This window comes from Mustela erminea, chromosome 14 (assembly GCF_009829155.1).
Source record: "Mustela erminea isolate mMusErm1 chromosome 14, mMusErm1.Pri, whole genome shotgun sequence".
Taxonomy (NCBI): Eukaryota; Metazoa; Chordata; class Mammalia; order Carnivora; family Mustelidae; genus Mustela; species Mustela erminea.
This window is the reverse complement of record NC_045627.1, coordinates 13,607,731-13,631,997: the sequence shown is the minus strand read 5'-3', so window position 1 is coordinate 13,631,997 and position 24,267 is coordinate 13,607,731. Positions and strand designations below refer to the sequence as shown.

General features: G+C 40.3%; 1 protein-coding gene across 7 annotated transcripts in view; it reads left to right on the top strand.

Annotated features, from left to right (window-relative positions):
• Positions 1-24,267, top strand: part of LGALS8 (galectin 8) — a 47,670-nt gene that overhangs the window by 8,592 nt on the left and 14,811 nt on the right. For 6 of the 7 annotated variants that reach the window (XM_032313621.1, XM_032313620.1, XM_032313617.1 and 3 more), the window contains exon 2: positions 19,524-19,673. In XM_032313621.1, the coding sequence (XP_032169512.1) occupies positions 19,632-19,673 (42 nt within the window). In that variant the 5' untranslated portion in view covers positions 19,524-19,631. Of the gene's footprint in view, positions 1-10,065; positions 10,088-19,523; positions 19,674-24,267 lie in introns of those variants that run through there. The other variant, XM_032313618.1, reaches the window with a different exon arrangement.

The following is a 24,267-nucleotide window of genomic DNA, read 5'->3' as shown; positions in this document are numbered from 1 at the left end:
CTAGTTACAAGGAGTATGGGCCCCACCCTTTGGGAGCCTTTGGGGCGTCAATCCCAACCAAGGTGATAGACTGGGTCAAAAGTCTACTAGGGTAAATTGTAACTCAGTTGGTCACCTAGCATCACTGTGGTGTTTCCTGTGTGTGTTACAATCTCATTGGCCACCTGTGCATGGCCAGGCCCGACTGCATGGCCTTTGCCCTTAAAAGCTAGTCTGTGAAACAGAGAAGGGTTGCCCTCCCTGTCTTGTAAGATGTGCGTCCCCGAACGTTCGGTTAGATTCTTGATACTTGGCGCGTAATAGAGCTTTGCTTGACCTTCGCTTTATATCAGTCTCGCTCCTTTAATCACGGACCCATTATTGGGGGCATAACAAAATGATTTGCGGATATTTAAAGAACCTTGCATCCCCAGAATAAATCCCACCTGAGCACATGTATGATCTTTTTCGTGTATTGCTGAATTCAGTTTATTAATACTTTGTTGAGGATTTTTACAGCTATGGTCATCAGGGATATTGGCCTGTAATTTTTTGGTAGTGTCTTTGTATGGTTTGGTATCAGGGTAATGTTGGCCTTGTAGAATGAGTTTGGAGTAGAAACATTCTTTCATTTACAGTTTTTTGGAGGCGTTTGAGAAGAATAAGCATTAACAGTTCTTGAAATGTTTTGTAGAATTCACCTGTGAAGGTTTCTAAGTCCTGGACTTTTATTAGGAGTTTTTTTTTTTTTAAATTAACGTATAATGTATTATTAGCCCCAGGGGTACAGGTCTGTGAATCGCCAGGTTTACACTTCACAGTTCTCACCATAGCACATACTCTCCCCAGTGTCCATAGCCCAACCTCCCACCCCTCCAACCCTCAGTTTGTTTTGTGAGATTAGGAGTCTCATATGGTTTGTCTTTGTCCTGATCCCTCGTTTCATTTATTCTTTTCCTACCTCCCAAAGCCCCCACATTGCCTCTCAATTTATTAGTTTTTTGATTACTGATTCAATTTCATTCACAAGTGATTGATTTCTTCAGATTTTTAGTTTCTTGCTGATTGAATTTTTTTTTTAAGATTTAGATTTATTTATTTGACAGACAGGAGATCACAAGTAGGCAGAGAGGCAGGCAGAGAGAGAGAGGGAGGGAAGCAGGCTCCCTGCTGAGCAGAGAGCCCGATGTGGGGCTTGATACCAGGACCCTGAGATCATGACCTGAGTCGAAGGCAGAGACTTAACCCACTGAGCCACCTAGGCATCCTTGCTGATTGAATCTTGAAAGATGGTATGTTTCTAAGAATTTATCTATTTCTTCTAGGTTGTCCAGTTTGTTGGCATATAATCATTTGTAGTAGTCTCTTATGACCCATGTATTTCTATGGTATCAGTTGTAATTTCTTTAATTTCTGATTCTACTTATTAGACCCTGTCTTTTGCTTGATTAATCTGGTTAAAGGTTTATCAATGTTGTTTCTTTCAAAGAACCCATTTCATTGAACTTTACCATTTTTTGTCTCCATTTATTTCTGCTCTGATATTTATTATTTCCTTCCTTTTACTAATTTTGTACTTTTTTTTTTCTATTCTCCTGAGGTGTAAGGTTGGATTGTTTATTTTTTTTGTTTTTCTTTTTCTTGAGGTAGGCTATGGACTTTCCTCTTAGAACTGCTTTTGCTACCTCCCGTATGTTTTAGAATGTTGTGTCCGTATGTTTTAGAATGTTGTGTTTTCATTTGTCTAAAGGTATTTTTTAATTTTCTCTGATTTTTTTCATGGAGCCATTGGTTATTTAGTAGCATGTTCTTTGTCTTAACATGTTTGTGGAGGTTTTTTTTGTTTTGTTTTGTTTTGTTTTTCTCTCCTTACTGTAAGTGATTTCTCGTTTCATTCCATTGTGTTTGGAAAAGTTGCTTGATACGATTTTAGCCTTTTTAAATTCATTGAGACTTATTTTGTGGTCTTAATGTGTGGTCTTTCCTAGAGAATTTCCATGTGTACTTGAAAAGAATTACTATCTGCTGTGTTGGGATTGGATGTTTTGTATATATCTATTTAGTCCACCTGGTCTAATGTATCTTCTAAGGCCAGTGTTTTCTTATTAATTTTCTGGTTGGGTGGTCTCTCCAGCCAACTGTATTGCTGTTAATTTATTTATTTGTGTTTGTTAGTATTTGCTTTATATATTTAGGAGCACCTATGTTGGGTGAATAAGTATTTACAATGTTACATCTTCTTGTTGGGTTGATTTAACATTATGTAATGCCCTTGTCTCTTGTTACAGTCTTTGTTTTAAAATCTATTTTGTCTAAAATAAGTATTGCTATGCCATGTTTCTTTTCTTTCCTGTTTGTGTGGAATATATTTTTCCATCCTTTCACTTTGAATTGGTGTGTGTCTTTAGATCTGCAGTGAGTCTCCTGTAGGCAGTATATGGATAGGTCTTGCGTGTTTATTTATTTAAAAAATTTATTTTAATTCCAGTATGGTTAATGTACAGTGGTATATTAATTCCAGGTCTACAGTACAATTCTCTGTAGTACTCAGTGCTCATGAAGATAAGTGTACTCTAATTCCCTTCACTTCTTTCACCCATATTCCAGCCCTTCCCCTCTGGTACCCGTCTGTTTGTTCTCTGTAGTTAAGAGTCTGTTTTTTGGTTTGTTTCTTAGTTTTTCCTTTGTTTGTTTCTTAAATTCCACATATGAGTGAAATCATATGGTATTTTTCTTTGACTCATTTCACTTAGCATTATACTCTCTAGATCCATTATGTTGTTGCAGATGGCAGGATTTTATTCTTTTTTATGGCTGAATAATATTCCATTGTGTGTATGTATATATATATACACACTCCACATCTTCTTTATCTGTTCATCTGTTGATGGATACTTGGGTTGCTTCCAAAATTTGGCTATTGTAAATAATGCTGCAGTGAACATAGGGGTGCATATATCCTTTCAGATTGCTTTTGTATTCTTTGGATAAACATCCAGTAGTGCAAATACTGGATCATAGAATAGTTCTATTTTTTATTTTTTGAGAAACTTCTGTACTGTCTCCCACAGTGGCTGTACCAGTTTGCATTTCCACCACGAGGGTTCCTTTTTCTCCACATCCTTGCCAGTACTTGTTGTTTCTTGTGTTTTTTATTTAGCTGTATCTCATTGTGGTTTTGATTCGTATTTCCTTGATGTGAGTGATGTTGAGCATCTCTTCATGTGGATGTTGGCCTTCTGGATGTTGTCTTTGGAAAAATGTCTGTTCATGTCTTCTGCCTATTTTTAAATAGGATTATTTGTGGGGTTTTGGTGTTGAATTGTGTAAGTTCTGTATTATGTTTTGGATGCTAACCCTTTATCAGATGTCATTTGCAGATATCTTCTCCCATTCATTAGGTTATCTTTTAGTTTTGTTGGTTGGTTCCTTTGCTGTGCAGAGCTTTTTATTTTGATGTAGTCTCAACAGTTTATCTTTGCTTTTGTTTCCCTTGCCTCAGGAAGCATATTTAGAAAGACATTGTTATGGCCTATGTCAGAGAAATTACTGCCTGTGTGCTCTTTAAGGATTTTTATAGTCTCAGGTCTCACATTTAGGGACTTAATCCATTTAGAGTTTATTTGTGTGTATGGTGTCAGAAAGTTCTTTTGCATGTCCGGTTTTCCAGACACCATTTATTGAAGAGAATGTCTTTTTCTTATTGCATATTCTTTTTTTTTTTTAATTTCTTTTCATTGTTCCAGAATTCATTGTTTATGCATCACACCCAGTGCTACATACAATACACACCCTCCTTAATACCCACCACCAGGCTCACCCCCATCCCCCTCCCCTCCAAAACCCTCAGTTTGTTTCTCAGAGTCCACAGTCTCTCATGGTTCATCTCCCCCTCCGATTTCCCCCAACTCACTTTTCCTCTCCATCTCCCAATGTCCTCCATATTATTCCTTATGCTCCACAAGTAAGTGAAACCATATGATAATTGACTCTCTCTGCTTGACTTATTTCACTCAGCATAATCTCCTCCAGTCCCATCCATGTTGACACAAAAGTTGGGTATTTGTCCTTTCTGATGGAGGCATAATATTCCATTCTATATATGGACCACATCTGCCTTATCCATTTGTCCGTTGAAGGGCATCTTGGTTCTTTCCACAGTTTGGCGACCATGGCCATTGCTGCTATGAACATTGGGGTAGAGATGGCCCTTCTTTTCACTCCATCTGTATCTTTGGGGTAAATACCCAGTAGTACAATTGCAGGATCATAGGGAAGCTCTATTTTTAATTTCTTAAGGAATCTCCACACTGCTTTCCAAAGTGGCTGCATCAACTTGCATTCCTACCAACAGTGTAACAGTATTAAAATAGGTATTAACTTTTCTCCTTTCTCCATATCGTCTTCAACACATGTTGTTTACTGTCTCGTTGATTTTGACCATTCTAACTGCTGTAAGGTGGTATCTCAGTATGGTTTTGATGGGAATCTCCCTTATGGCTAATGATGATGAACCTTTTTTCATGTGTCTGTTAGCCCTTTGTATGTCTTCATTGGAAAAGTTTCTGTTCATGTTCTGTGCATTTTTTTATGTGATTGTCTGTTTTGTGTGTGTTGAGTTTGAGGAGTTCTTTATTGATTTTGGATATCAGCCCTTTGTCTGTACTATCATTTGCAAATATCTTCTCCCATTCCATGGGTTACCCCTTGTTTTGTTGACTGTTTCTTTTGCCATGCAGAAAGAAGCTTTTGCTCTTGATGAGGTCCCAAAAGTTCATTTTCACTTTGTTTCCTTTGCCTTTGGAGACATACCTTGAAAGGAGTTGCTGTGGCCGATGTCAAAGAGGTTACTGACTTTGTTCTCCTCTAGGATTCTGATAGATTCCTGCCTCACCTTGAGGTCTTTTATCCATTTCGAGTTTATCTTTGTGTATGCTGTAAGAGAATGGTTGCATTTCATTCTTCTACACATAATTGTCCAATTTTCCCAGCACTATTTATTGAAGAGACTATCTTTTTTCCAATGTATATTTTTTTCCTGCTTTGTCAAAGATTATTTGACCATAAAGTCAAAGGTCCATATCTGGGCTCTCTACTCTGTTCTACTGGTCCAAGTGTCTGTTTATATTCCAGTACCATGCTGTCTTGGTGACCACAGCTTTGTAGTAAAGCTTAAAATCAGGCCACGTGATGCCCCCAGGTTGTTTTTTGTTTTTTTTTTTTTTTTTCAGCATTTCCTTAGCAATGTGGAGTCTTCTGGTTCCATACAAATTTTAGGATTGTTTGTTCCAGCTCTTTGAAAAATGCCGGTGGAATTTTGATCGGAATGGTATTGAAAGTATAGATAGCTCTAGGCAGTATAGACATTTTAACAATGTTTATTTTTCTGATCCATGAGCATGGAATGTTTTTCCATCTTTTTGTGTCTTCAGTTTCTTTCATGAATGTTCTGTAGTTCCTCGAGTACAGATCCTTTACCTCTTTGGTTAGATTTATTCCCAGGTATCTTATGGTTTATGGTGCTATAGTAAGTGGAATCGATTCTCTAATTTCCCTTTCTGTATTTTCATTGTTAGTGTATAAGAAAACAACTGATTTCTGTACATTGATTTTGGATCCTGCCACCTTAGTGAATTGCTGTATGAGTTCTAGTAGTTTGGGGGTGGAGTCTTTTAGTTTTCCATATAAAGTATCATGTCACCTGTGAAGAGAGAGAGTTTGATGTCTTCATTGCCAATTTGAATACCTTTTATTTCTCTTTGTTGTTTGATTGCTGTTGCTAGGACTTCTGGTACCATGTTGAACAAGAGTGGCGAGAGTGGGCATCCTTGTTGTGTTCCTGAGCTCAGAGGGAAGGCTGTCAGCTTTTCCCCATTAAGGATGATATTTGCAGTGGGTTTTTCATAGATTTTATCAAGTTGAGGAGTGTTCCCTCTATTCCTATACTTTGAATTGTTTAAATCAGGAACAGATGTCTTATTGCCTATTCTTTTCCCCCATTGCATATTCCCTTATTTGTCAAAGATTAATTGGCCATAACATTGTAGGTTTATTTATTTGCATTCTATTCTTTTCCATTGATCTTTGCATCTATTTTTGTTCCATACTGTTTTAATTACTAAAAGCTTTGTACTATAACTTGAAATCTGGAATCGTGATACCTCTAGCTTCATTTTTCTTTTTCAAGATTGCTTTGGCTATTTGGGGTACTTTATGGCTTCTTACAAATTTTAGGATTATTTGTTACAGTTCTGTGAAAAATGTTGTTGGTATATTGATAGGGATTGCATTAAGTGTGTAGATTGCTTTGGGTGGTATGGACAGTTTAACAATATTTGTTCTTGTAGTCTGTGAACACGGAATGTTTTTCCATTTGTTTTTGTCAACTTCGTTTTTTTTTTTTTTTTTTCATCAGTGTTTTATCATTTTTAAAGTACAGGTCTTTCACCACCTTGGTTAAGTTTATTCTTAGGTATTTTACTATTTTGGGTGCCGTTGTAAATGGGAGTTTTCTTGATTTTTCTTTTTGCTCCTTCATTATCAGTATATTGAAATGCAGTGGATTTCTATGTATTGATTTTGTATCTTGCAACTTTACTGAATTGCTTTATCATTTCTAGTAGGTTTTTGGTGGGGTCCTTAGGGTTTTCTGTACAGAGAAGCATGTCATCTGCAAATAGTGACAGTTTTACTACTTCCTAAGTAATTTGGATCCTGGTTATTCTTTTTTCTTGTCTGATTATTGTGGCTAGTACTTCTAGTACTATGTTCAATAAAAGTGGTGGGAGTGGACTTCTTATCTTATTCCTGACCTTAGGGGAAAAGTTCTCAGTTCTCCCATTTAGGATGATATTAGCTGTGGGTTTTTCATATATGACCTTCGTTATGTTGAGATATGTTCCCTCTAACCCTATTTTGTTGAGCATTTTTATCATGAATTGTGGTTGTTCTTTGTCAGATACTTTTTCTGCATCTATTGAGATGATTATATGGTTCTTATCCTTTCTCTTTTTAAAAATTTTTTTAAAGATTTTATTTATTTGACAGAGATCACAAGTAGGCAGAGAAGCAGGCAGAGAGAGAGGAGGAAGCAGGCTCCCTGCTAAGCAGAGAGCCTGATGCGGGGCTTGGCCCCAGGACCCTGGGATCATGACCTGAGCGAAAGGAAGAGGCTTAACCCACTGAGCCACCCAGGCGCCCCTCTTATCCTTTCTCTTATTGATGTGGTGTATCACATTTATTGATTTGGGAATCCAAGAATCCCTTGAATCCAAGAATAAGTCCCATTTGATAGTCCCACTCATTCAAGTCCCACTTGAATGATATTTTTAATGTATTTTTGGATTCAATTTGCTAATATTCTGTTGAGGATTTTTACATCTGTGTTCATCTGAGATATTGGTCCGTCCTCCTTTTCTGTGGTATCTTTATCTGGTGTTGGAATCAGGATAATGCAAACATCATAAAATGAATTTAGAAGTGTTTCCCTTCCTTTTCTGTTTTTTGGAACAGTTTGAGAATAGGTATTAACTCTTCTTTAAATGTTTGGTAGAAATTGCTTGTAAAACCATCTGGTCCTGGAGTTTTGTTTGTTGGGTGTTTTTTGTTTTCTGATTCAATTTCATCGCTAGTAATTGGTCTATTCAAATATTATGTTTCTTCCTGCTTCAATTTTGATAGGTTATATGTTTCTAGGATTAATCCATTTCTTTTAGGTTGTCCAATTTGTTGGCATATGATTTTTTATAATATTCTCTTACTAATCTTGTATTTCTGTGGTGTCAGTTTTATCTTGTCTTTCATTTCTGATTTTCTTTTTTTTTAGTATTTATTTAGTTATTTGTATTGATTGGATGGTCTGGATAAAGGCTTATCAATTTTTTTTTTAAGATTTTTATTTATCTGACACACAGAGATCACAAATAAGCAGAGAGGCAGGCATAGAGAGAGGAAGGGAAGCAGCCTCCCCGCTGAGCAGAGAGCCTGATGTGGGGCTGGATCCCAGGACCCCAAGATCATGACCTGAGCCAAAGGCAGAGGTTTTAACCCACTGAGCCACTCAGGCGCTCCAAGGTTTATATATTTTGTTCATCTTTTCAAAGAAACAGCTTTTGGTTTCTCTGACCTGTTCTATTTTTTTAGTTTCTATATTGTTTATTTCTGCTCCAATATTTATTGCTTCCTTCCTTCTGCTGGTTTCGGTCTTTTTTTTTCCCCCCTAGTTCCTTGAGGTGTAAGGTTAGATTGTTTGGTTTTTTATTTTTCTTCTTGAGGTAGGCCAATATTGCTATGAACATCCCCTCTTAGAACTGCTTTTCCCAGATCCCAAAGATTTTGGACTGTTGTGTTTTCATTTTCATTTGTCTCCATGTATTTTTTCATTTCATGTTTGATTTTTTTTGGTTGACCGTTTTCATTGTTTAGTAACGTTATTTTTTTTAAAGGTTTTTATTTATTTATTTATTTGACAGAGAGAGAGAGAGAGAGAGATCACAAGTAGGCAGAGCAGCAGACAGAGAGAGAGGGTTTAGGAGGTGAGACGCAGGCTCCCTGCTCAGCAGAGAGCCCAATGGGGGGCTTGATCCCAGGACCCTGGGATTATGACCTGAGCCAAAGGCAGAGGCTTAACCCACTGAGCCACCCAGGCACCCTAGTAACATGTTATTTAACCTCCATATATTTGACTCTTTCTACATTTTTTCTTATGGTTGATTTCTAGTTTCATAGCATTGTGTGGTTTTGATCTTTTTAAATTCATACTTGTTACATGATCTGTTGTGGAGAATGTTCTGTGTACTTTTGAAAAGAATGTGTATTCTGCTGGTTCAGGTTGGAGTGTTCTGATTGTATCTGTTAAATCCGTCTGGTCCAGTGTGTCATTCAAAGCCACTGTTCCCTTGTTTTTCTGTTTGGATGATCTGTCCATTGATATAAGTGGGGTGTTAAAGTCCCCTGCTATTATTGTATTACTATCAGTCAGTTCCTTTATGTTTGTTACTAACCGTTTCATGGATCTGGGTGCCCCCATGTTGGGTGCATAAATATTTATGATTGTTCTGTCTTCTTGTTGGAGTGTTCCCTCTATGATTATATAGTATCCTTCTTTGTCTCTTGTTATAGTTTTTGTTCTAAAGTCTGTTTTGCCCAGTGTAAATATTTTTACTCTGGCTTTTTTTTCTAAGATTTTATTTATTTACTTGACAGACGGAGATCATAAGTAGGTAGAGAGGCAGGCAGAGAGAGAGGAGGAAGCAGGCTCCCCACTGAGCAGAGAGCCTGATGCGGGACTTGATCCCAGGACCCCGAGATCATGAACTGAGCCTAAGGCAGAGGATTTAACTGACTGAGCCACCCAGGCACCCCTACTCTGGCTTTCTTTTGACATTCATTTGCATGACAGATGTTTCTCTATTCCCCCATTTTAAGCCTGCCACGTGTCTATAGTTCTGCGATGAGTCTTTTGTAGGCAGCATATAGACGGGTTTTGTGTGTGTGTGTGTGTGTGTGTGTTTAAAGAATTTATTTATTTCAGATAGAGAGCACAAGCAGAGGGAGAGGGAGTCTGATGTGGGGCTTGATCCCGGAACCCCAAGGTCATGACCAGATCCATATGCTTAACTGAACTGAGTCACCCAGGTACCCCTGGTCTTTTTTTTTTTTTTTTTAATAAATTCACTTTGTCACTCTGTGTCCTTTTTAAAAAATTTATTTTATTATTCTTTAAAGATCTTAGATTTAAAAAAAATATTTAAAGATTTTATTAATTTATTTATTAGAGAAAGAAAGCGTGGGCATGTGCCAGCACAGGGAGGAGCAGAGAGGCAGGGGGATGGATGAGCACTCTATGCTGAGTGAAGCCTGATGCTGGGCTCAGTTCCAGGACCCTGAGATCTTGACCTGAACTGAAACCAGGAGTCAGATGCTCAACGGACTGAGCCACCCAGGCACCCCCCTCCCCCACCGTTTGTCTTTTAATTAGAGCATTTATTCCATTTACATTCCAAATAATTATTGATAGGTATGTATTTATTGCTCTTTTGTTACTAACTTTGTGGTTGTTTTTATAGTTCTTCTGTATTCCATTCTTCCCTTGCTCCCCTCTCTAATGGTAAGTCTGCTTTCTTCAGTGATTTACTTGGATTTCTTTCTCTTTTATTTTTGCATATCTGTTACTGGTTTTTGATTTGTGCTTAATAATTGGGTTTGTAAATGACATTTTACATATATAGCAGTCTGCATTAAGTTGATGATTGCTTCATTTTAAACCTGTTCTTCACTTCTCTTTCCCCACATTTTAGGTAGATGGTATCGTACTTTACATTGTTTTATTTTATACATGGCCTGAGTGATTTTTACAGATATACTTATTTTTACTGCTTTTGTGCTTCCTACTTGTTACTCTTACTCATAGTTTTTCCTTTCCACTCAAATAGTCCTCTTTAACATTTCTGGTACTGTTGGTTTAGTGGTCATGCACTCTTATCTCTCCTTTTATTCTGAATGACAGCCTTGCTTGATAGAGTATTATTGGCTGCAGATTTTTTTTCCTTTAAGTGCTTTAAATATATCAGTCTTCTCTATTCTGGCCTGCCTGGTTTCTGCTGAAGAATTAGCTGATAGGCTTATGGAGTTCTCTTTCTCTTGCTACTTTTTTTTTTTTTTTTTAAGATTTTATTTATTTATTTGACAGAGATCACAAGTAGGCAGAGAGGCTGAGAGAGAGGGGAGGAACCAGGCTCCCCGCTGAGCAGAGAGCCTGATTCGGGGCTTGATCCCAGGACCGTGAGATCATGACCTGAGCCGAAGGCAGACCTCCTGATCCACCCAGGCGCCCCATCTCTTGCTACTTTTAAATGCTCTCATTATCACTACTTTTGTGCCATTTTAATTACTTTGTGTCGTGATGTGGGCCACTTTGGGTTGATTTTTTGGGGGGTGTCTGTGTCCCATAGATCTGGATATCTGTTTCCTTGCCCAGACTTGGGAAGATTTCAGCTATTACTTCAAATAAATTTTCTGCCCCCCATTTCTCTCTTCTCCTTCTAAGATTTCTATACTGCAAATGTTATGCTTGATGGAGTCACTGAGTTCCCTGAGTCTGTTCTCATTTTGCGTTTTTTTTTTTCTCTTAACTGCTCAGCCTGATTACTTTCCATTACTCTGTCTTCCAGGTCACTGATTCATTCTTCTGCTTTGGTCCCTGCTGTCTATTCCATTAGTGTATTTTTAATCTCATTTGTTTTGTCCTTCGTCTTTGCTTGGATCTTCTTTATCTCTGTTCAGGGTCTCACTGACATCCTCTACTTTTTTCTCAAATCCAGTGATATGATTATTACTTTAGATTCTCTGTCAGGCATATAACTTATCTCCATTTTGCTTAGGTCTCTTGCTGTGGTTTGGTCTTGTTCTTTCATTTGGGAACTATTTCTCTGTCTCCTCATTTTGTCTAACTCTCTGTGTCTGTTTCTGTGTGTTAGGAGAGTCACCTATGTCTCCTGGTCTTGAAAGTTGTGGCTTTATGAGGATTTCCTGTAGTGTCCTCTAGTGTGGTGTCCCTGTTCTGGAACCTGGTGCCTCAGGGGTGTGTCCTGTGTGTGTTACAGGCACCCTGCTGTGGTGGCTGAGCCCCTTGTGACTTCAGTCCATTCATCCTTAGTGGCTCTCTTTGTTGTGGGCAGTGTTTGGTCCTTGCAGTGTGAGTGGACCCGTCTTGGGCTGCCAGGGCTTGAGTTGAGTGAGAACAGGCATTTGCCAGAGCTGTGGTAGCTCTGAACTTCTGGGTGCTCTGTGTTGTTCCCGGTGAAGCTTTAGTTGGTGGGTGGGACCTGCAGTCAGAGCAGATGTCTGCCTCCACTCCTCTGCTGGGTCAGCAGTCAGACTGGTGTGTGTGGTCATATTCCCCTCACCCCGGGGCAGTAGTCACTGGGAGTCAGGCCAGCCCCTGCCAGGGCTGCTTGCACACTGCCTGGCTTGTGGCCCGGCTTTGAATGGGCCCCATCTAGAAGGGTATTGGAGGCTGTAGATCTGCAGCATGGGGGGCGGGTGTGTGTGTGTGTGTGGTGGGCAGCAGTGTTAGCAAGGTTTGCACACTGCTGGTTTTCTACAGGAGAGGTCCAGAAGTGAACTGAAGCACGCCTGGCTGAAAGGGGCATATGCCTGAAGCCCAGGGTGTGGGAAGGGATGGAAGCAAGTTAGGTAGTGAAAGTCAGCACAGCGCTGGTTCCCACAGATTGCTCTGTATTTATGCTGGGGGGAGGGCAGGGGAGGGATATGGTGCTTGTCAGTTTCTTTGTTCCTGGCAGAGTACCCCAGTGACCCCTGCCCCTCTAGGACCTGCGATTAGTAAATAAATCTCCCTCCCATGGGCCCCAAGCATTTTTCAAATTGCTGTTTCTGTTCTGTATCTCTCTAGGCTATTTGTTGGGCTCTTTCTTTTTTTATTTTTTTTTAAAGATTTTATTTACTTATTTGACAGAGATCACAAGTAGACAGAGAGGCAGGCAGAGAGAGAGGGGGAAGCAGGCTTCCTGGTGAGCAGAGAACCCGATGCGGGACTCGATTCCAGGACCCTGAGATCATGACCTGAGCCGAAGGCAGAGGCTTAACCCACTGAGCCACCCAGGTGCCCCTAGTATTGCATTTAAATGAACACCATACCATACCTCGTTAACTCTTCACCTTCAACTGGGCAGGGTCAGTTTAGGTTTTACTGCATAAACAACAAAATGGCTGTTCAACCAAGGTGGAGCAGCTCTGGCTAAATAGGCCCTTACAGTCCACCTTATTGTTTGGGTTTTTTTTTTTCCCCGTTTCGTTTAGTTTAGTTTTGTGAAATGTACTCAGCCATCCTAAGTCTTTTTTTTTTTTTTTTAAAGATTTTATTTTTATTTATTTGACAGAGAGAGATCACAAGTAGACAGAGAGGCAGGCAGAGAGAGAGGAGGAAGCAGGCTCCCTGCTGAGCAGAGAGCCCGATGCGGGGCTCCATCCCAGGACCCTGAGATCATGACCTGAGCCGAAGGCAGAGGCTTTAATCCACTGAGCCACCCAGGTGGCCCCATCCTAAGTCTTTTAATGAGCATTTAATCCATTTGCATTAAAAGTAATTAATGAAAAGTATGTATTTATTGCCATTTTATTGATTGTTTCCTGGTTGATTTTGTAGTTTCCTTTTTTCTCTTGTGATTTTATGACTTTCTTCCATGTGATGTTTGGATTCCTTTCTCTGTGTGTTTGTCTATTATAGGCTTTTAGTTTGTCGTTACCATGAGGTTCATATATACCAACCTCGTATACAGCAGTCTGTTTTAAGTTGGTGGTTGCGTAAGTTGGCGCATGTTGTAAAAGCACTGCGTTTTTACTCTCGTTCCATGTCTTTGTGATGTCATGTCTTACATCCTTTTATTTTGTATGTCCCTTGAGTAATTATTGTAGATAGAATTGATTTTACTACTTTTTCTTTTAACCTTCATACTGACTTTCTCTGTTATTGATCTGCTATCTGTACCATATGTTTGCCTTTACCAGAGAGATTTTTTTTTTTTTAAAGATTTTATTTATTTATCAGAGAGAGAGGGGGAGAGAGCGAGCACAGGCAGACAGAATGGCAGGCAGAGGCAGAGGGAGAAGCAGGCTCCCTGCTGAGCAAGGAGCCCGATGTGGGACTCGATCCCAGGATGCTGGGATCATGACCTGAGCCGAAGGCAGCTGCTTAACCAACTGAGCCACCCAGGCGTCCCACCAGAGAGATTTTTAAAATGTATTTCTTACTTCTCCTTATGGTGTTTTCTCCTTAAAGAAGTCCCTTTAATATTTCTTGTAGAGCCAGTTAGTGTTGATGCAGTAAGTTCCTTAGCTTTTGCTTTTCTGGGAAACTCTTTACCTCCCCTTCAGTTCTGAATGATAACCTTGCTGGGTAGAGTATTCTTGTTTGTTAGTTTTTCCTTTTAGCACTTTGAATATATTGTGTTTCCCGCTCCTGGCCTGAGAAGTTTTTGTTGAAAAAAATCAGCTGATAATCCAAGGAGTGGGGGGTTCTGCCCTTTTTTTTCCTCTTGGTGCTTTTAAGATTCACACTTTATTTTTAACCTTTTAATTGTAACATGACTTCGCATGGATTTATCTGGGTTTTGGGGGGAATTTTGGGGGGAACTCCATGTGCTTCTTGGACCTGAATGTCTGTTCCCTTCCTCAGGTTTGGGAACTTTTTGGCCATTATTTCTTTAAAAAGTTGTTTGCCTTCTCTCTCTCTCTCTTTTTTTTGGGGGGATCCCTATAATGTGAATGTTAGTATACTTGATGTTGTCATAGAGGTCCCTTAAGCTATCTTGTACTTAAACTTATTATTATTTTCTTTTTTTTTGCTGTTCCTTATGGATGATTTCCACTACCCTGTCTTCCAGACCTCTGATCCGTTTTTCTGTATCTAATCTGCTGTTTATTCCCTCTATTGTATTTTTCATTTCTGTTACTGTATTCTTCAACTGTGTTTGGTACTTTCTTATATTTTCTGTTTGTTGAAGTTCTCAATATGTGCACTTATTTCTTCTCCCTAGGTCAGTGTCTTTTTGACCATTACTTTGAACTGTTTATTGGGTAGATTGCTTATTTCTGTTTTGTTCTTTTTCTGAAGTTTTGTCTTGTTGGGTTTTTTTACATTTTTATTTATTTATTTTTTGTTTATTCTTTGTTGTTGTTGTTCTTTTGTTTGGAACATATATTCTTGTCTCCTCATTTTGCCTGTCTCTGGTTCTGTGTATTAGGTAGTTCGCTATGTCTCCCGGTCTTGAAGGAGTGACTGTATGAAGATGTCCTGTGGGGCACAGAAACACAATCCCCTAGGCCTCCATAGACCGTCGTTGCTCCAGGGCTTTCCCCTGTGTGGGCTGCACGTGACCTTCTGTTGTGGCAGTGCTTGGACTGCAAGTTGTCCTCCCAGCCAGCTGGCTGCCAGGTTCCTCTGGTGGGCGGGGTTATCGCCCCCTTGGCTGTGAGGCCACACAGAAGCACAGGGTTATGTGGGGCTCTCAGCAGCGTGCACACCCTGACACTAGCAGTCTAGAGGACGGATCAGCATGACAGAAGGAGACAGCAAAAATGGCTTGCCACTGGTATCTCAGTCCCGGGGAGAGATCCAGTGTCCCCTGCCTCTCCAACAGGTGGCCCAAAGTTACTAGGGGGTCTCCTTTACCTGTAGTCTCTGTGCTTCTTATCTGGTATTTTTGTGCTGGTTTCTGGGTCAAATGAGTCTGCACAGGCCCTTTAAGAATGGGTTTTCCCTCCCTAGATTCCTATAGTTTGTATGGGTGATTCCCTGTCGGTTTTGAAAGCCAGTTGTTTGAGGGGCCGTCTCATCTGTGCAGGATATAAAGCCTGATGTGAGTTTGAATTTCTCACTCCTCTGAGAAAATTTCCATACCTTTGAGATCTGTCTGGATTGTGCAATGCCATGCCTGGGTGTGGTTTTTCCATTAGTGAGACAAGATTTCTGCCTCGTCTACCTGTCTCAGGCTGTGTCTTGTGGAAGTGCTGTTCATCCAGTTTCCAAGTCCCCCTTTAGAAGGAGGTTTGCCATATGTAGTTGTAGGTTTGTTGTGTCCTTGGGAAGAGGTGAGCTCCGGATCTACCTATGTGGCCATTTTGAACCATCTTCTCTACTAATGTATATTTTAAATCACTATTTCCTGCACTGATGATCCAAAATTATTTATTTATTTTTTAATTACTTTTCAGTGTTCTAGAATTCATTGTTTATACACCACACCCAGTGTTCCATGCAATACGTGCCCTCCACAATACCCACCACCAGGCTCACCCAACCTCCCATCCCCACCCCTTCAAAGATCTCAGATTGTTTTTCAGAGTCCATAGTCTCTCATGGTTCATCTCCCCCTCCAATTTCCCTCAACTCCTTTCTCCATCTCCCTGTGTCCTCCGTGTTATTTTTTTATGCTCCACAAATAAGTGAAACCATATGATAATTGACTCTCTCTGCTTGACTTATTTCACTCAGCATGATCTCTTCCAGTCCTGTCCATGTTGCTACAAAAGTTGGATATTTGTCCTTTCTGATGGAGGCATAATACTCCATAATATATATGGACCACATCTTCCTTATCCATTCATCCATTGAAGGGCATCTTGGTTCTTTCCACAGTTTGGTGACCGTGGCCATTGCTGCTATAAACATTGGGGTACAGATGGTCCTTCTTTTCACTATATCTGTATCTTTGGGGTAAATACCCAGTAGTGCAGTTGCGGGGTCATAGGGAAGCTCTATTTTTAATTTCTTAAGGAATCTCCACACTGTTCTCCAAATTGGCTGCACCAACTTGCATTCCCACCAACAGTGTAAGAGGGTTCCCCTTTCTCCACATCCTCTCCAACACACGTTGTTTCCTATCTTGCTAATTTTGGCCGTTCTAACTGGTGTAAGGTGTTATCTCAATGTGGTTTTAATGTGAATCTCCCTGATGGCTAGTGATGATGAACATTTTTTCATGTGTCTGATAACCATCTGTATGTCTGCATTGGAGAAATGTCTGTTCATGTCTTCTGCCCATGATTACCTGTTTTGTGTGTGTTGAGTTTGAGAAGTTCTTTCTAGATCCTGGATATCAGCCTTTTTTTTTTTTTAAGATTTTATTTATTTATTTGACACAGAGAGATCACAAATAGGCAGAGAGTCATGCAGAGAGAGAGAGAGAGAGGAGGAAGCAGGTTCCCTGCTGAGCAGAGAGCCTGATGCAGGACTCGATCCCAGGACCCTGATATCATGACCTGAGCCGAAGGCAGAGGCTTACCCTACTAAGCCACCCAGGCACCCGGATATCAGCCTTTTGTCTGTACTGTCATTTGCAAATATCTTCTCCCATTCCATGGGTTGCCTCTTTGTTTTGTTGACTGCTTCCTTTGCTGTGCAGAAGCTTTTGATCTTGATGAAGTCCCAAAAGTTCATTTTTGCTTTTGTTTCCTTGGCCTTCGGAGACATATCTTGAAAGAAGTTGCTGTGGCTGATATCGAAGAGGTTACTGCCTATGTTCTCCTCTAGGATTCTGATGGATTCCTGTCTCACGTTGAAGTCTTTTATCCATTTCAAGTTTATCTTTGTGTACGGTGTAAGAAAATGGTCAAGTTTCATTCTACATATAGCTGTCCAATTTTCCTAGTACCATTTATTGAAGAGACTGTCTTTTTTCCACTGTATATTTTTTCCTGCTTTGTCAAAGATTATTTGACCATAGAGTTGAGAGTCCATATATGGGCTCTCTACTCTGTTCCACTGGTCCAAGTGTCTGTTTTTATGCCAGTACCATGCTGTCTTGGTGATCACAGCTTTGTAGTAAAGCTTGAAATCAGGCAACGTGATGCTGCCAGTTTTGTTTTTCTTTTTCAACATTTCCTTAGCAATTCTGGGTCTCTTCTGATTCCATACAAATCTTAGGATTATTTGCTCCAGCTCTTTGAAAAATGCTGGTGAAATTTTGGTCGGAATGGCATTAAAAGTATAGAATCCTCTAGGCAGTATAGACATTTCAACAATGTTTATTCTTCCGATCCAAGAGCATGGAATGGTCTTCCATCTTTTTGTGTCTTCGATTTCTTTCATGAGTGTTCTGTAGTTCCTCAAGTACAGATCCTTTACCTCTTTGGTTAGGTTTATTCCCAGGTATCTTAGGGCTCTTGGTGCTATAGTAAATGGAATCGATTCTCTAACTTCCCTTTCTGTGTTTTCGTTGTTAGTGTGTAAGAAAGCAACTGATTTCTGTACATTGACTTTGTATCCTGCCACCTTAGTGAATTGCTGTATGAGTTCTAGTAGTTTGGGGGTGGAGTCTTTTGGGTTTTCCATATAATGTATCATGTCATCTACTAAGAGAGAGTTTGACGTCTTCATTGCCAATTTAGATACCTTTTATTTCTTTGTTGTCTGATTGCTGTTGCTAGTACTTCTAATACTGTCTTGAACAAGAGTGGTGAGATTGGACATCCTTGTCCTGTTCCTGATCTCAGCGGGAAGTCTGTGAGCTTTTTCCCATTGAGGATGATATTTGCTGTGGGTTTTCATAGATAGCTTTTATGAAGTTGAGGAATGTTCCCTCTATCCCTATACTTTGAAGTGTTTTAATCAGGAATGGATGCTAGATTTGTCAAATGCTTTTTCTGCATCAATTGAGAGGACCATGTGGTTCTTCTCTCTTCTCTTACTGATTTGTTCTACCACATTAACTGATTTGCGAATGTTGAACCGTCCTTGCAACCCAGGGATGAATCTCACCTGGTCGTGGTGGATGATCTTTTTAATGTGCTGTTGGGTCCTATTTGCTATTTGCTAGGATCTTGTTGAGAATCTTAGTGTCATCAGGGATATTCATCAGGGATTTTGGCCTGAAATTCTCCTTTTTGGTGGGGTCTTTGCCTGGTTTGGGGATCAGGGTAATGCTGGCTTCATACAAAGTCTGGAAGTTTTCCTTCTGCTTCCATTTTTTGAAACAGCTTCAGGAGAATAGGTGTTATTTCTTCTTTGAAAGTTTGGTAGAATTCCCCAGGGAATCCGTCAGGTCCTGGGCTCTTGTTTTTTGGGAGGTTTTTGATCACTGCTTCAATCTTGTTACTAGATGTCGGTCTATTCAGATTGTCAATTTCTTCCTGGTTCAATTTTGGAAGTTTATAGTTTTCCAGGAGTGCATCCATTTCATCTAGTTGCTTAACTTATTGGCATATAACTGTTGATAATAATTTCTGATGATGTTTCTGTTTCCTTGGTGTTAGTTGTGATCTCTCCCTTTTCATTCATAATTTTATTAATTTGAGTCTTCTCTCTTTTCTTTTGGATTAGTGTGGCCAATGGTTTATCGATCTTATTGATTCTTTCTAGTTTCATTGATGCGTTCTATTTCTCTAGTTTCTATCTCATTGATCTCTGCTCTAATCTTGAGTATTTCCATTCTTGTGTGTGGAGTCGGCTTAATTTGTTGTTGATTCTCCAGTTCTTTAAGGTGTAGAGATAGGTGGTATATTCTGGATTTTTCAATTTTTTGAAGGGAGGCTTGGATGGCTATGTATTTCCCCCTCAGGACCTCCTTTACTGTGTCCCATAGGTTTTGGACCGAATGGTCTTCATTCTCATTGGTTTCCATGAATTGTTTAAGTCCTTTGTTTTCCTGGTTGATCCAAGCATTCTTAAGCAAGGTGGTCTTTAGTTTCCAGGTGTTTGAGTTCCTTCCAAACTTTTCCTTGTGGTTCAGTTCCAGTTTCAAATCATTGTGATCTGAGAATATGCAGGGAATAATCTCAGTCTTTTGGCATCAGTTGAGCCCTGAATTGTGACCCAGTATGTGGTCTGTTTTGGAGAAGGTTTCATGTGCACTCACGAACAAAATTATTTAGTGTGCACGTATACAATGAAAGAATTGGGGTCACAGCTTTGATTGTAATATCCTATTATCTGGTAGATATAAGTAAAATAATTTGTAATTTAAATTAAAAATGGTTAAAAAGAAAAATAGTGCATGCTAATTTTTCTTTCTTTTAATTTTACATAGGGCAAGAGCATCAGTTTCAATCTGGGAAGCCTTTAAATGAAACTTGCTTAAAGTCTTAGGTCCTACACAAAGGAGAGACCTCAACCAACATTAAGGTGGAAAAGAGTGATGTTGTCCTTGACAAACCTGCAGAATATCATCTATAACCCGGTAAGTGATTGCTATACTTTTTATCTGTGGCGGGATTTAGAGTAAATCCAATTGGATACTAATTGTCCATTGCTGGGGAGAAGAGAACATCAAATTCAGTAAACATATGGAAAGGGACTGTGACAGGGACTGTGGTGGAGCTCAGTCTAGTGGAGGACGAAGTCACGGTGACAATACAGGGTGGTGAGGACGTGTTCTGAATGGAGAGCATGGGGGTACAGTGCAGGGAAGCCAACTTTGGTGGTTTTGGGAAGATAGTCACAGGACATAATTTTCAAAGGAAAATGGATTCATTGCTCTACAAATTTTTAATTTTCTTTTTTCATTAGACCTGGTTCCTGAGAAGTAAATGTCTCAGCTTTTCCCTCTGCCTTTCAAATACTGTTTCGTACTTGTATGGGGAAAAGGTCAAAAGCTAGGGGGAAGATGGCGAAAGAGAATAATTAGGATCTTGTGGTCCAAGAACCCCAGTGACTGCAATTGCTGGAAGTTTCAGGAACATCCTGGGAAGTAATGAACTTGTTTTAGTTTTATGTGGTGGCAACAATCTTTAGAAATGTCTGGTTTCCACATATCTGAAGCTGAATCCTGAATTTAGGTCTGAAGTAGAGTTGCTGCTTTTCTTTTGTAACCATCCTCCTAGGAGACTGGTGGGCAAGAGAGACAGGGTGTGAGTCCTTGAAGCAGGTAAGCCAGTCTCATTAGTGTTTGTGGTCCCCTTTTTTTGTTACTTACTTTCTAGTTGTAATTCTCTTTTATCCAGGTTTTGATGTCATTGTGCAGAGCAGGGACAACCAGCACTCAAGCAAGTTCCATTTTAGAAGAAATAGCCTTAGTAGTAGGAAGACCGAGTTTGAAGTCATTGAGACATTTAAAATGATTTTCGGTATCTTCAAGTTAAAAATATCTCAAGGTTGGGGATGCCCAGGTAGTTCAGTTGGTTAAGTGTCTTGATCTCAGCTCAGGTCTTGATCTCAGGGTGGTGAGTTCAAGCCCCACCCTGGGCTCCATGCTGGGCGTGGAGCCTACTTAAAAAACAACAGCAACAACATCTCAAGGTTGTAGATGGACTTTCTGCAAAGATTAAAAAAAAAAAAAAAAAAAGCTGTCCACAAGGGTGCCCGGAGTACAGTCCTGGCTCCTGCCAGGCGGCGGAAGGGATGGTCGGGTGACGCTCTGCAGTTCTGCCCTTTCTGCACGAAGGTTCCTCATTGGAGTGCAATTTAGAGTCATTTTTTAGACTAAAATCCCTGTGCACCCTGGTATAAGCACACCAATGATTCCTGTAATTTCTGGGTTTAGCACATTCAGCTGAAGGGTCGAAACAAGAGTACACTGACGTTCATTTCCTGCTGAAGGGCCCAGAGACAGTGCTGCTCCAGGGCGGGAAATAGCCAGGGTGTCCATGTGGCCTCGCTGCTGCTCTGAAGGTAGTTTATGGTGACACATTCCTTGACAGTAAAGATTTTTGGCAGATAGCCTTTCTTTCTTTTCCTTTTTTTTTTTTTTTTTTTTTTTTTAAGATTTTCTGTTTTGTAGTCTGTTTTCACAAGCAGAAAAGGGTAGAGATAGAAAGATTGACCTGAATAGCAAAAATGACATTTTGCTGGGGCGACACGTCCTACTCTTGATTTTGGCTCAGGTTGTGATCTCAGGGTCATGAGATCGAGCTCTGCATTGGGCTCTGTGCTCGGTGCAGAGTTTGCTTGGGATTCTTTCTCTCCCTACTCCCCAACCTCCCCCATGCTTTTCTCTATTTCTGTCTCTCAATCTCTCTAAAATAAGTAAATCTTTAAAAAAAAATGACATTGTGCTCCGTCTTTAACTTATTAAAGAAATATTCATAGCACCAAGTGCTCACACTGCTACGCTCACTAACAAAATAACTGTAGTGCAAGAAAATAGTTCTTGTTAAGTCTAGGTTGTACAGTATCCTAATAGATTGACTTAGAATCTCTAAATTACTCGGCAGCCTCTATTTCTTTTACCCGTTGTGTTTTGAACAGTGGAAGGGCAGCTAGCTGCAGATGGGAGAAGAGCTTAAGCAGCGCGGACACTCGTGTGTTCGTTGACTTATCAGGAAGACACAGAAACTACTACCTTTTAATTTTTCTTAATGTTTCTAAAGTTTCCATCCACTGTGGCAGCAGATTCTGTCCACATTGTCTTCTTGGCAAAAGCAGAGTGCACTGTGTAACTGTTCTGTGTGCTTTCTTATACCTAATACATTTCACTGATTGCTGTTTATGCAGTTCTTAATCTGTGACCGAGTGTGAGCTGGTTAAGACGCTCTTTAGCAGTGACTCACACTGGCGGTTAACATTCATTCCACCTGGTGCCAAAACATGCTTCCAGTCTCCTTGGGAACCTCGCTTCCACATTTATCCTTCTCTCCTTTGTATTCTGAGTAGCCCCCTTTCTGCCTTACCACTGAATCTTAAAACACAAAAGAGTAAAATCTTTTTTTTAATAGTTTTTTTTTTCCAAGATTTTATTTATTTGACAGAGATCACAAGTAGTCAGAGAGGCAGGCATGGGGGTGGGGGAAGCAGGCTCCCTGTTAAGCAGAGAGCCCGATGCGGGACTCAGTCCCAGGACCCTGAAATCATGACCTGAGCTGAAGGCAGAGGCTTGACCCACTGAGCCACCCAGGTGCCCCAAAAGAGTAAAATCTTAACCTCCATGGTCTCATCCAGCCCCATGTCCTTCTTGTTCTCCCCTTGCAGACTAGTGTCCTGAGACAGCATCGGTTCTGCAGTCTTCATTCCTTCACCACAGCTCTGCCCTCTGATTTTTTTTTTTTTAACTCTTAATTTCCTCTTTGTCTTTACTAGTCATGTCTTTTCCATTTTTTGTCTTTACTGATCACTGTTAGACCTTCTGAGTATGTACACAGTATGTGAGCAGTTCTGGCCTTTTACCTAATGCTCTTAGATGCTCTGCCGGCCTTTCCGGACTGAGCAGTTTATAACTAAAGTCATGTCTCCCTCCCCGAATCAGCTTCCCTTTTGCGGGTTTCCATTTCTTTCCATGCCTTTCTGCTGTTTAATTATGCCTCCCCCCATGCTGCCAAGCCCTGAATAGTTTGAGGATAATCTGTGTTCCAAATTTAATTTCATTTATGTCAAACCCAGTGGCTTTTCCCTTTTTTATTAGTATTTTTAAAATCTAATGATAGTATGCATAAATCATTTTTAAAAATTCAAACTGTATTTAAGGGTTACATTAAGCCATAAATTTTCCTTCTGCCCTGGTGCTTGGTTCCCCTCCCTAAAGGCAACCATATTTACCAGTTTTTTGTATATCTTTTCTGAGAATACACATGAATATCCCAGAGTGTGTGTTGTATCACTTTTGTTGATCCTGTTTCTTCACTACAGACCTCGTTTTGTGGTGCTTCTCGCAAAGTGAGGGTCTGTGGTAGGCCCACGTCAGGCCTGTCAGCACCATTTTCCCAACAGTGTTTGCTCTCTTCGTGTCTATGTCACAGGTTGGAAATTCTTGGAACACTTCAGACTTTTTCATTATTATCATTTCAATTCCAGTGATCAGTGATTACAACCTGCTGAAAGCTCAGATGATGGTTTGCATTTTGTTAGCAGTATTTTTATTTTTTACTTTTATTTTTTAAAGGTTTTATTTTTAAAGATTTTATTTATTTATTTGACAGAGATCACAAGTAGGCAGAGAGGGAGAAGCAGGCTCCCCGCTGAGCAGAGAGCCCAACTCAGGGCTCGATCCCAGGACCCTGGGATCATGACCTGAGCCAAAGGCAGAGGCTTTAAGCCACTGAGCCACCCAGGTGCCCCTGTAGCAGTATTTTTAAATTAAGACTACTTTTTGTTTTTAGTGCCATTGCACACTTAATAGACTGTGGTATCATGTAAATACAACTTCTTCCTCCACTGGGAAACAAAACAGCATATCTAAAGAGCTTTACTGCCCTCTGCACTTTACTGAAGTGGTCCGGAAGCTGAGGCCACAGTCTCTCCGAGTGTGCCTGCATAGACACTGCTCTGTGTGCTGCTTCCCCAGTGAATGCGTTTTGGAGATTTCAGTACATGTGGCACTGCCTCGCGTATCTTTCTGGCTGCACGACTGGCTCGTGGTATGGGTGTACTGTCGCTTATTCAGCCAGTTTTCTTTAAAGGACTGTTGGCTTTTGTGATGATTCCATGAAAATACCATCAGTGCTATGGGGTACAGCCTGGTGTATGCCTCAGTTTTATAGGGTCAGTCTGTAAAAGTGGAATCACTGGATCAAAGGGCATGATACCCCCTTTGTTATCTTTTTTAAAAATCTTCCTTATTTATCCATGTTAAGAATTTTGACAGCCTTCCCATGTGGAAATTGACCTCCTTGATGTGTCTAGCTGACTGGGCTTTCTCTCCTTTCTCTTCCCATCCCCCGCATCGAGGTCCCCGACACACACACCCAGGTGTGATGACTCACTGGCACAGAGTCCTACTCACGGCTGTGATTTATTACCACGAAACGATACAGAGCAACGTCACTAAGGGAAAGGCACCTGGGGCGAAGTCCAGGGGAAACCAGGTGCGGGGTTCCGCAGGCCCTCCCCCAGTGGGCTCCCCT